The sequence below is a fragment of the Astatotilapia calliptera genome, chromosome 13, assembly GCF_964374335.1.
Source record: "Astatotilapia calliptera chromosome 13, fAstCal68.1, whole genome shotgun sequence".
Classification (NCBI taxonomy): Eukaryota; Metazoa; Chordata; class Actinopteri; order Cichliformes; family Cichlidae; genus Astatotilapia; species Astatotilapia calliptera.
Window position 1 is genome coordinate 11,856,522 of NC_137434.1, and position 13,624 is coordinate 11,870,145.

A 13,624-nucleotide genomic window follows, 5' to 3' on the forward strand; every position below is an offset into this window, starting at 1 on the left:
AGGCACGATATGTGAAATGGGGAAAATTTGCTGAACAATTTTTTTTCAGACTCTAGTCATCCTGTGTAAGTATAAATTTGTCCCACGAGGAACCAACCAAACCTGTCTTATGTAAGCCTCAGGTTAAACAAATGACAAGCCCTTAAATATGTGATTCATATGACTGACTAGAGTTACAGCACAGGCTCAACTTGGAGTCACGCCTGAGCTGCTTCAGCTGCAGTGTTGTGCTGCCGTTCCCCAGACTCTTCTTTGGGAGGCTGAAATAAGTGGTGGTACAGGCAGAAGTTCAAAGGTTATTTGAGAGAATTAACCTGCAAAGCCACAGTGTGCAGTTAGCCTGTGTTCCTTTACTACATCAGCTCTGGTAAGCAGCTACTTTCTGCAGTACTCTGTGAACCCGCCTTCGAATGTAAGCCATATTTTACTCCTTGTAAGCTAAATTTTGCTTTGTAACTTCTTGTGCAAACAGTAAGTGTTGGTGTTGATTGATGGATTTCAAGAAACTGTAAAATGTGGCCTCCTTTGTACTGATGTTATAATTTGCCGCAGCTATTCAGTGCCAGTAGGTTCTTGCTATTTGTGGATTTCACTGATGCTAAGAATGAGTTCTTTTGTTGTGATTACTCAGACGCACACAACCACACATTAAAAGACATGCAGAGCAGAAACACACACAGAATCTTCCCTCTCCTCTCTGATGCTTGTTCGACCCGTCTCACTCTCGCTGGTGCATGTGCTTCCTCCCCCTCACGCCCACATTGCTACTCTCTGCTGATCATAAGCGTCATGATCATAAGTAGAAGGATGTGCATGTATCTTGTATGACATAATACAAACATTACAGTCTATTTCCATGTGTGGTTTCCCACTATCCATTGGCTGCACCCTATTTCTAAATCCTTCCTGTGTCATCTTCAAATCATTTGTCTTTAAAGCTTAAAGACCTCCTTTTTAAAAGCTAGAATGACTAGTAAGGGCTTTAACAGTGTGATAAAGTCAGCAGCGTATGTCCTGACATTTCCGGGCCGTTCCAGCTCTCCAACAAGACCAACGTTAAGGTGTTGCGTTCTCTGCCCTTCTAAGCTTTATTTAGGTAACACCTGGGGCGATAAATCAGGAATATATTTTGTGTTGGATATTCTGTCTCACAGGCTCTCCTGCGCTCCGTTCTTTAGTTTGCTCTTATAGTTCCCGAGACACCTGGGGCTGAAGCTGCTTTGTTGCCGTATTCCATTATGAATGAAGGCAGTTTTGAGGCCCACCCATTCATCTCTGCTGCAGCTGGAGAAGCTGAGCTGTCAGCCTTGCTCTCTTGCACACACTGCCTTCATGAACCAGATGTGTAAATCCCACACAAACTGTGTGATATTAAATGACAGAGGGGGGGTAGTGCATGTTTGCATCCCATACATTTGCAGGTGAGCGTCCGCATTTGTCAGTTAGGCCAGACACTGACCTTGGAGCCTTCTCCTTGTCTGTTTGGTTCATATTACTTTAGAACAACCTTGCGGCGTGCTTCTGGTAATTTCTTTGTCCAACCACACGTGCGCGCACACACACACACGTTCATCTACACAAAAAAGTCTACCTGCCCTTGAGACCACAGGCCTAGTCAGATTCACTCTGAGTGTACCTGCTATTACCCAGTGGAATGATCTTATATCACTGACAAACACATTGTTGACTGCATCAACTGTGCTGTTCAAACTTTCACACCACATAGAAACTAAGCAAGTGTTTAGGGTGACGCTCACTGGACGGCGGCTTCCTTCTTCTGTTGTTATTTAACACAAAGCAAGGATGGACAGATGACAATGACTTGTTGCCAGATACCTTGTTTAGAAATGGCTTTTCCACATCAGAGCTTTGGCAAATGAATGTTATCTGGAACGCACAGACTTCTTCAGCCGCTTAAATGGAAACATCCCAAAGAAAATGGAAAGTGTTTACCTTTGAAACCCATGGCTCACACTTCATAGTGTGCAAAAGGACGCAAATAAATCACAATAAGCTTAGTGTCAGAGAGAATGATAAAGACAAGTCGAGTATTAAAAACTCAAAGGAGCTATTGTTTGTCAGTTTGCTTTAACTTCATTAAGAGGTCAGCTGGTATTTTAATACTGGGTTAGTCATGCTGTGTTGTCTTTAATTAAGTACAGATGGACAAATTAAAATAGTTTGGATGTGATTAGTCCTTATTTTAAAACTATGTTTATGTATGTATGTTATGTTTTTGTGTAAAGTCTTGCAAAATAAATTGAAGCCTACTAATTTTGTTTTAGTCAAATTTTGCATGAAAAAAATTGTTGGCTTACTAAGCAGTTTAGTAGACGTTAGTGGTTTGCAGCACAGTTTGGACTTGTACACATCAGGCACGGTGTTCATGGCCAGCGTTAAGTTACATCAGTTTATATTGATGTCGATTCAATTCAGTCACTGAATTCCGCCTTTATACTAGCTTCACGGTGTCTAGGAAAGCTGGTTATAAAATTTGTGAAATATCTGCTTACATCATGTTGAATTCGCTGTGCTGAACCCAAAAAGAGCAGTGAATACAGGCAACACAGGCCAGCTGATTGTATCCTCATAAAAATAATTATGGGAATTATTTCTAGGTTATTATTTTCTTTATGCTATAACGCTGCACCCAATCTTAGGGCTCCCCCAACCGCCAAATCTCACTTTAACTTAAACCCCCGGCTACATCACCCACTCCTAAATGTTCCCATGTCTGTGATGGGATTTCTTGAGTCATTAGTATCCTCTCTTCTTTCCTGGATACAGTGACCGTCTATCCTTCAGCATCTTCCTGTTGCTGTGTATCATTACAGATCATCCAGGGAACCCCTGTAACTCAATCAATTCTTAGCTATAAACTACTTTCACCATCCAGCGGTCGCTCAGCAGCCCCTACCTCACTTTACCCTGCATGTGCAAGTACTGGGTTACAGGGTGTGCTTAATGTGTTGGAAATTTCATTTAAGCCTCCTCCTCTCGTCTCCTATCTCGCTCACTTCATCTTTCCTTTCGGTGCCCAGTTATTGCTTGTAGCCAGCGCAACCCACCACCGCCCTCCATCCTCCCTAAGGCTGGCTGGCTTTCTCTCGCTGGTGCTGGAGAACTAGAGAGGCTCACTGAACCACGCAGGAGAGGAAGGCAAGGAAACGAGGAGAGATGGGACAGATCAGATTGATTCCTTTAAATTGTACAAAATATTGTAGTGCAGAGTCATTAAAAAGGTGCACATGTGGATTGCACGCTGACAGCAGAATTGCAAACGAATGCAGAGAGACAACAGACTCTGCATGTCAGTCTCTTTATGTACCCAGTTTACTATATTAAATAGCTGTGTGCAAATGAGGACTGGAGGATATTATAGCTCACTAGGAATAAATAGTATACACAAGTTATCCCCAAAGAGTCTTTGAGCATCCTTTGGGCACATTTTGTTAGGACACAAGTCTGCTTGTGTTGTTGTTACTGTAATTGTCCTGTTTGTTAAAGCCATGGGGAAGGGCCATTGTTTATTAAAAGCTATACGTGACATGTCACTGAGTACTAAATGGGTAATTTGCAGGTTGTATGTAAGGAAGTGATTTTTTTAAATAGACTATTAGATCAGTTGGTTGTTTTGTAAAGTATCAGGTACGAGTCTGAATCATTTTTACTATGCCAGTATTATGAAATGTTTCCATGCAGGTTGTGTTTTGTGTGTATTTCTAGTAGTAGTATTTCTAGTTGTTGAGGTGTATTGGCTCTTAGGTAGACTGTTTTGAAAGCACAACGTCTGATGCGTCCTTTGAAGAACACAATCAAAGTGTTGCCTTTGCAAAAAATGTTTGAGGAATGAAATTGTTGGGTTGGAGCCAATGACTGTGCAGACATATTTTGCAGCATATTGCGATGGTTTTCAGTCTAAAAGCTATTTGTGCTTGGATGTGCATACACGTTCTCTTTTTTGCCCCTACAGTACATACCCACACACTTATTTCACTGCACAGTCTTACAATGAGGCTCACTTAACTGAGCATCTGTGGTATCTTAATGGTTAGCTACTCTGAACTGTGAGACACGCAAGCCTTCTGGATGCTTGCTGATGAGCCGATCCCAGTAATTATAGAACTGGAGTTGCTGGGAATCACCTCAGTTCATGCATGGGGGAATGCGCAGAGGTGACAGATTTCTGGAGTCTCGCCCTGGATCAGAATTCATGTAAACACTCCGGTGGGAGTTGCTGCAGATCAGGCAGCACTCGGGTGTCATAGCATGGGAGACTGACAACATGCAAAGCTAATAATAACTCCAGTTTCGACTGTTGTGACTGAAGTTACCTGCAGAAACGGAGAGCTGAGCTGCTCGCCAGAGTTTAGGTTTGATGTGCACATCTGTGATCAGTGCAGGTTGGTCCCTCAGCAGCTCCAAGCTCATAACACACCGTGCCATAAATCAATCAGTAAATCAATACGCAGCAGCCGCTGAGTTTCACGCTGGGACAAAATGTGTGAAGCAAGTCTCGAATGTGTCACATATGATGTGGTGCAGAGATGCTATTTTATATCTAAAATCGCTCCCCAAAAAAGAGCGCTGAGCCTATGGTTTGAACTCTAAATACATCTATCCGTTTTTAGCAGCGTCTTATGCTAGTCTCGTGCTACTGCTGGGCAATACTGCTGTGTTTTGTTTTTGTTTTTAAAAAAAGGAGATCCATAAAATCTATAAGTACTTACCTTGTTTTTCATTATTAGGGAAGACATCATTTCTCCATTGATATATTGGATATTTTAATGCAACAGCTCTCACCCTAATTGAGACAAAATATAGTGTTTAGTATCGTTTCACAGCATAAGCAAGTCAGAGCTACATACGCCTCATTGTAGTTTGGAGTGAATGGTTGAAAATCTGCTTTTCTGCTCGCTGGGTAACAAGATGCACTTCCTTTTTTTCTGTTTTTTTTTTGTCACAGTGAAATTGCTGCCTTGTAAGCAGAAAATAGGCCTTTCCTCTCACTTGTTTGTAGCTTGTTGTGTTTTATCTACGAGTAAAAGTGTTGGGATTTAACCAGCTTGGGGACGTTTGTGTCAGGAGACAAAGTGATGTGTTTTGAGTGTGCGTGCCTCCTCGGTTTGTCGTAGGTAGTATCTAGAGAGAGCAGCTGTCGTCCTCAGTGGCAATCTAATCAACAGAAATAGATGGACCCCCCCCCTCGACCCACCCCTTCCCTTTCTGTGGGTGGCAGGCCGGGTAGTGCAGAGAGGTCACAGCAACCTCATTGAGAAACGCCTCATATATCGTGCCGCATTAATGAGAAGAAACATTTGTCATAGTTTCAGTTGCAGTAATATCTGTCTGTGGAAATTAATATGGTGTGGTTTTGGCCTTACATTGGGGCTATCATTGTTTTTTTTTGGATTTGTGTCCTCTTTTATATTGATTTATGTGCAGCACGTCTGAAACCTTGGTGGGTTAATGAGTCATCTGGCCCCAAACAAATAGAAGGGAGTTAATTGTTCAAGCAATAGCCTGCACTTTGTTTCCCGCAGCTGATTTTTGGCGAGGGCTGGACTTGTTATTTTGTTTAGTATTTTGTTTGAGTGTTAATATACAGTGTAATTCTTGCAAAAAAAAAAAAGAAGGTCGGGGGATTGAGCAATATAAGCGTATTATTCTGTAACTGTATTACTGCAGTTTGAATTCGCTGCCAGGGTGAGTCAGTTTGGTTGCTTGGCAGAGAACTTGCTTCATTGAAAATCACACATCACAGCACCAACAGTTCAACAAATACGCTTCCTCCTCCACACTAACAGACCAGAGGAGACTCTCTTGGCAGTTCATGGACACTTTTTATAGGCACTGGAGTCATGAATATAGGCTCCTCCTATGAGTTAATGTGGTGTGCCTGACCTGTCACAGATAAGGAAGAGGCAATAATCCCTCTGCAGCATGCTATCTTGGTACCAAGGTCCATTCCTATCTTCATGTTGAGGACACTGTGTTTGCAGCTGTGATATTGCTCTTTGCTAAATGTTTTTAGTGGTCGTTCCTACAAGTGTGACCACTTGCAGACATTGGGCTCCTAAGTGGTAATAATACTCAGTTGCGATTTATGTTGAAAAGACTTGTGTCAAACACGGTTATGAACAGTGGAGAGTTTCTTTCATTAACTGTCCTCCGCAGCCCTTTCTATAATTAAATCTGCTTGTTTACTGCCGTAGAAGCTGAGAGCTGGAGGGGAGGAAAAAAAATGGGATCGGTGCTGGTTATCATAGCAGCTTGGCAAGGATGCGTTATGCTTGAGCTTGACTAGTCCTGATACTCTGCAAGTGTGCGCAAGCTGACTTTTTCGTTCTTCTTTCATAGGATGTATTCATCGAAGAGACACTACAGATTTAATTTCCTAAAGTTTTCCTTGTGTAACGATATATGATGCACAACTGTACGTATGTCATTAAAGAATTACTGCAATACAGAGGTGTCTAGGTATTGCAGTATTAGGGAAGTAGATTACTGTGGGTAAGGTGTTGATGAGTTAATGTTGCATTTACTGGGCTGTTGGTTGGCAGATTGGTTAGTTGTGTCAGCGCACACTGCCAGGTACACGGGTGTTCCCTGTGTGCAGCTGGCATGCTGTCCTTCTGACTCTGTGTGTTTCCTTCCTCTGTCCAGAAACACACAGGTTGGGTAAAATGCGCTGTGATTATTGTGTGAATGTGATGGCTGTGTTTTAAGGTGTCACCTGTCCTACAAAATCCTTAGAAATGGTCGAACTTTGTGCGGCTCCGAGCAAGAGTGCGTTAAGAGGTTAAGGGATGTGAAAATACTGATGCCACTCTCAGGTGGTAAACAACATTATGTCGTTTTCACACTTTGGTTTGTGTACAATTGTTAGATGCTAGTGGGCGGATTTTGTTAGCTTTAGTGAGAGCCAGGTTCCCATATAGTTACAGAAAAATTGCAAGTTTTGGCTCTTTGTAACAGATCAGGTGTTTAAGGTAAAGACATTAGAAGCACTCATTGACGTTTTTTATTTTGGTTTTTATTATGTGCATGCACTTTTTTTCATTTTCAGTACAGTTTAGCACATCATCTTTGGTTCCTGTTTTATTTTGAACGGCTCTACATTTCAAACGTAACGGTGACAGTGGGTGCATTTCACACCTGACCTTTTTCTGTTGTTACTGCTTAGTGTGGAAGTCTTAGAGCTGGTTGGAGCTGCCAATATGTAACGTGTCCGCATCTGTGGGTAAAAAACGCGTAGTTAATATTTGTTGTGGGCAAAGTCGGTGCACTCTCAGTGTTTTTTGTACAATTTTATCTCCACCTAATCGTTCCTTAGTGCTGGGAGGCACAAAATATTGGAGTGCGCATTTTGAAGGTGAAAGTATTTTAGTCATTGCAGTCTACTGTGACTCTTTCATACACTTGCCCACACACACACTTCTGCTGCTATTTTCTGCTTTCCAAAAACGTCCTCACACTCCTGTTTAGTAACTCACAAAGCTAAGATATGTATTTGTGTGTATACAGTGTAGTGTATACAGTAATGTGGAGAGAAAATACGTGTTCTCAGCACTCCTCCTGCAGTTTTGTGGTAACTTTTTGCCTCAATAAGTTGAAGTAATCGTTTCCTATATATGTTTATCAGTCACATCGTTGTTGTGGCCCATTCTTGTCTACAGCTTTGCTTCAATTCATTGAGCTCTCTTGAAGTCCCAACACAGCATTTCAACCAGTTTCAGCTGGCCATTGTAACACCTTGAGTCTTTTCTCTTTCAGTCATTCTGTTTTCGATCTGCTGGGGATCATTGTCCTTATTTCAAACATACTTTAGCTGTCAGACAGATGGCCTCAATTTTCACTATAGAATATAGAGGAGCTTTGAGCTGTTGAGCAGTCCTGTGACTGCAAAACAAGCCCAAATCATCATGTGTCCACCACACTTAGTATGTGTGAGGCTTTTGTGTTGAAATGCTGTTTCGTTTTCACTCATCATGGTGCTGTGCGTTGTCCAAACATCTCCTCTTTTGCCTTTGTTCAGATGTAACTTTGCAAAAATAAGCTGTGCCGCCATGTTCATTTTAGAGGAAAGAGGCATTCTTTTGGCAACATGTTCTGTTTTTTCTAATTGTACTGTCATGAGCTTTAAGATTTAACATGCTAACTGAAGCCTGTAGACTCTGACATGTAGCTCCTAGGTTTATTTTTATTTTTATTTTTTACAATTTATAAAGCATTACATGATCTGACCTTGGGGTAAATCTGCTGGGATGTCCCCCTTTGGGAAGATTTTGGCATCGTGTAACACACACTTGAATGCTACAGACTAGCAAACTGCTAAAATGTCTCATGTTCTCACTTGCTAATGATGAGTTACCCCTGCAAAGCATGAAACATAAAATAACTGCCAGAAAATTCAAATGACTTCATTTGTATAGTTTTTGCTACAGCCAGCATTTTCCCAAATATGGTACACTTGGGGTTACAGGTTTAATCAGTTGCATTTGATTATTAGCACCTGGGTGCTACTTACCCTCTTAATTGGAGAAGCAGTAAGATTGTGCTTCTTTTTTGACTTGCCTGTGTTTACCAATATGTGCACTGAAAACCTGCCTTTTTCCTCCCAACCATCGCACAGAGATCACATTCCCAAATATCAAATCTAGCGTATTTTACACTTTTCCTCAAATATAATAATAGTCAACTTGTGCACAACCTAAGAAGTAGAAAACTAACTCGCTGCTAATGCTGGTTTAGATTTGGTAAGCGCGTTTACCTCTAGGTGTCAGCAACAGCAGCAGAGACTTTCTCACACACATGCAGTCTATATGCATACAGTAAGCGCAACACAAAGTTTCACATCATGTTTCTTGCACACGTAACCGCCTCATTTCACCGTGTGTTTGAATGTTTGGCACAAAGAGGAAATATCCCCCACATTTCAACGAGCAGAAAATAAAACCTGCTCCTTCAAAACCTCATTGTAGCTCACAGTAATGCACTACTGATCACGACGGTGGATGTTTTCGTGGGGGGTTGGATTTTGATCATCCCCGCTCTGATGATGATGTCTCCTATTTTGACATTTGTGTCTGTTTGTGGCTTTTCTTCAGCAGGACGTACTGTCTGCTCCTTTCCCCCATCAGACTGTCAGGAGAGCACATGGCCTACGGTCAGCAACCCACTCCACACTCTTCACCCAGCCTACCAATGCCCTGTCTCCACAGGTTAGTGTGTCCGCGTGCATGTGCATCTGTATTATAAAGGAAATGAAAACAATAGATTGTCTTATTGATTTCTGGGCCACTTGGCCTCAAGAGGAAATCCATAGTTAGTTGTGTCTGGCTCATTGATGTGGGCAGCCTTTGACAGCAGCTGGGTTTAGCGTTGTCAGCACTTCCTGACACATTCATCACCTATTGCACTTGTCATTTGTAAAGGTCGGTCAGGGAATGGTTGTATTATTATGCAACTGAGACCTCAGATTGTTGTAGGTATTGAATCGATATTGGCTGGCTGAATATTGCCAGTCATTGTAACTTGCGTCACCCAACCTTGAGAAACTACTAGCTCTCCTTTAGTAAAACTTTAATATCAGCTCTTAGTTTCGTTTTTAGTGACCATGTAAATGCTGATAGAATAAAATCTTGTGCTAAACACCTGATTTAGCACAGCATCCTTTTTTTTTTTTTTTTTTAGTCTAGATCGACATGCATGATAATTACTGTTCCCATCGAGTCTCAGTCGTTCACTGCTCGTTACTCTCTGGATTAGGAGTTATCAGTTCTTTCATTTTACCTGCGTCTCCTTGATGTCAAGACTAAACAACCCTCTTCATCTTTCAAAGGCTTCTCCATTAAAAAGCTCTTATTTTGGGAGAAGCCTTTGAAGGCTGATTAGATCATTGGACATCAGGTTTTCTAAAAACGGTCACCAAAAAAAAAATATTCAAATGGTTTCACCAGTGGAAGCCCACCATTCAAAACAACCTCCCCACAGTGGTTTTTACCCTCTGATTCAGTGTTGTTGACAGCAGCAGCGTGAGCTGCCGCACGAAGCCGGTTTTCCTATCAAACCTTATTACGCCCTGCATATCATTATCCTGACAAGTATGCATTTAGATTATAAACAGCACCGAGACTTTTCCAAATGGGGAGTGCCACATCAAAGAGGAGAACGGGCAAACAATGTCGGTGACATTTGACTTTGATGTGAAATCATCAAAAAACTTTTCACCAGTTTCGTGCTACAACTACGGAAACTTAAACTCGATGGTTATGTTTGTGTGCACGGTAATACTGCAAACAGTGGTTAGAGCTTCACTGCAGATGGAGATTTTACTTGAAAACTTCAGTCACTACTACCCAACTTGCCTGTCCTCTCATGTTTTCCTACCTGAAGGCTGCTCGGGTTGTTGTTGTGGCAGTCCTCTATGCGATTCAATCCCCTCTGTAGAGAATCTTTTGTTCTTCAGGCGCAGTTCAACTCCATCATCTGGGACTGCAGCTGGTGACAGTTTTCCTTGTTCTGCTCTGCTGCCTCTGTGTTTCAGTGACCCTCCTGCTCAGAGCAGAGAACAGAACAAGGACTAAAGTTGCCAGCTGATGTCCAAGTTGGTGGACATGGAGTCCATCTATGGCACGAGGCTCAATGCAGACGAGGGATTGAGATGTCAAGCAACAATACTATACAGTATTTACTGGGGGGAACTGTTCACATTTCCTTTGAAGATTGCTGTCTGCTTTCAAACATCATAGTTGTGCTCGGCTTGTGATATACTATCATGACCTGGAAGTTTGAGCGGTATCTTGTTTTTGCTTTCAGTCCATTGTCCGTTGTAGTTTTTGGCTTTGCCTGTTTTTCCTGTGCAGTTCCTTTTAATTTCCCCACATCACACACGTTCTACCAGAGTGTGGGAATCATGGTGTTAACTGTTGATAGGAAAACTTGTGTCGGCTTTACCAGCTAATCAGGAAATGAACATTCTGAATACCGGTACTTTGTCTGTAAAATAGCATTGGTGCATAGCTCTTTAGTCATAATGAGGAATGGGTCTATTGTCATTCAGAGTCGTTTTTAGAGAAAAATAACAGCACTGTCCAAATATCTCAACTTCACACAACACAAATGCAGGATGTAGATATTTAATCAGCTGGGACTTTGGTCATTAAGTTAAAGTGACAGGATTTGTATCCAGGCAACCATATGCCGTATGTGTTCAGTTAAGTCCGTTGGGAAAATTATGATTCACATCTCAGATTGTGATCCCACACAGATTTAAAGTTAAGTTCTCAAAATGTCTAATACTCCTGTGGAGGCCTTTTCTTTTCTTTTCTTTTCTTTTCTTTTCTTTTCTTCAGCACAGTTCAATAGTCCTAAACTTTACTTGCTTATGTTTGAATCAGCTAAGCTGTCTGGTATTTTGAGCGTTGCAAGATAACAAACTTAATCTGAAAGAAATTGAATGAGTCTGTTATAGTTTATGTCTGTTGCTGGGCTCAGTAGCGTGATATCAATACCAGATGAATTTCTTCCTCAGTTACAAATTTGATAGACTGTTTGCTATCTGTTTATTGAACCATACTGCAGGGGGGAAAAAGACACAATGATACAAGTGAAACTTTTGTTGGATAGCTCGAACTCTGCGGCATTTAAAGTCAGAGGTTTTGGATGTAATCTGCAGCACTTCAGTGAGTTGTTGTCTGAAAAGTGAAAATGCTAAATCTAAAATCTGCCCAAGATAATTATTCATCAGTTCATGTTGTAACGATTTGGTGTATTCAATGTGGCTATGTACACATGGATCTCTCTCTGGGGGCTTCCCATGATGCACTGAGTGTTTCTTCTTCACTCACAGTGTTTATTCAGCTCTCTGCATGTAATCATTATTATTGTTATTAATCTCTGGCTCTCTTCCACAGTGTGTCTTTTGTCCCGTCTTCCTCCCCTCACTCCCATCTGGTCATGGCAGATGGCTGCCTCTCCCTGACCCTGCTTCTGCTGCGGGTTTCTTCCTGTTAAAAGGGTGTTTTTCTTTCCCACTGTTGCCAAGTGCTTGCACAATAGGCGGGAGGGGAGGGGGGGTCACCTGATTGTTGAGGTTTTCCCTGTATTGTTATAGGGTCTTTATCTTACAATATAAACCTCCTTGAGGTGACTGCTGTTGTGATTTGGAGCTATATAAATAAATTACAATTAAATTGAATTGAATTAAAATATAACAGTCCTTAGATCTGACAGAGTGACCTTTCAACTTTGCTATTTTGTCCTTCGACTCATCTCCAACTCCTTGCACTTGGTCTTCCTGTGACTAAGATCCAGGAAGAATCCAATAAAACAGATACATTATGGAAAAATGATCATTTCAAAGTTAAGCGTCCGTTTTTTTTTTTTCACCAGGAAATACTCTTGACCCTGCGACGTTATCCTTGCATGGAATAAAACTTTTATGATGAGAACACGATATTTATCCCTTGAGTGCTTGTAATCCTTGTGCAACAAATAGCAGCGCATTAGCTCGTCTCCCCCTCTTTTCTGCGTGTGTTTATGCTGTTACTTGGAGCAAATGTATGTTCAGTGTGCTTTGTTTGTGCTCTGTGCTTATGTGTCACTGGTCTTTATGAAATGAAGAAGGGTGGGCATGGATTTGCACAAGGTGGGGGTGGCTGTACAATGAAAACCGAGCCGAGGCTTTCTCTTGGAGTCCTGTTTACATTTTGCTGCAATGGGCCACTTGAAAAGGCATCGGGTGGAGTGATGTTAAATGAGAGCAGTGCACAGTACACACAACTTGCCTTGCCTGAAAGTAACAGCTTTAGCAGCGGGCTGTATTAGCAAGTTCACTGTAGAATGACGCAACAGAGCTCACAGGAAGCCCGTTCCCAAGCGTCCCTTTCCCTGCCATGTACCCTCAAGAGAGACAGCTGTTTGTTCAGAGGGCAGGGGAGGGAGGAGACATGGACGGCCCAGCAGGGAGTGTTTGCCTTGCTACGGCCTGTTGTCTCTGCGAGGTAGAGCCGGGGATGATACTGCCTGAGCCGTAGTAAAACAAGGAAACATCAGCAAAACAGAGATGCTGTAAAGAAGCACAAGAAATCAGGCTGCATAAACTTGTTAGCTTTGATAACACTGGCTCTAAAAGTGCCTGCTTGCACTGTCTGCCGTTTGTATATAGCACTGTTATCAGTCAACACCCCCCCCCCCCCTTTCATCTCATTGACACCCTTCTCCCTCGCTCCTGCATTGCTGCAGTACAGGCACTTGTCTCCTCCTTGGCTAAGCCAGCCCTCTCTCTCTCTTTCCCTCCCCTTGTCTCCAACCTTTCCTCCCTCCCCTCCTCGCTCTGCCGTTCTTTGGCATCCTTCAGTTTAGCTGCAGCTTCCCACAAGGCCCTGATGGGTCAAAGCTACACAGACGCGCACACACAAAGCAGTTTACAGCAGCGCCATTCACGCACGGACCTCTCGATCCATCTGCGACTCGGCTCCTGCGGAAGGCAGCCGTGATAGTTTTAACAAAGTTGTCAAATGTCAAGCAGACACGTGAAGAGAGAAATCTAAAAGGGCGGGTGTCGTGGAGGGGGGCACAACAAGTTGCTGTCTCCTCACTTGAGCCTTGCCAGTTCAGC

General features: G+C 42.4%; 1 protein-coding gene across 3 annotated transcripts in view; it reads left to right on the forward strand.

Annotated features, from left to right (window-relative positions):
• Positions 1-13,624, forward strand: part of mcu (mitochondrial calcium uniporter) — a 61,148-nt gene that overhangs the window by 22,255 nt on the left and 25,269 nt on the right. Inside the window, exon 2 of one of the 3 annotated variants that reach the window (XM_026189942.2) lies at positions 9,111-9,224. The exons of 1 other annotated variant lie outside the window; for it this stretch is intronic. In XM_026189942.2, coding sequence (XP_026045727.1) covers positions 9,111-9,224 — 114 coding nt within the window. The remainder of the gene's footprint in view (positions 1-9,110; positions 9,225-13,624) is intronic. One more of the 3 variants, XM_026189943.2, reaches the window with a different exon arrangement.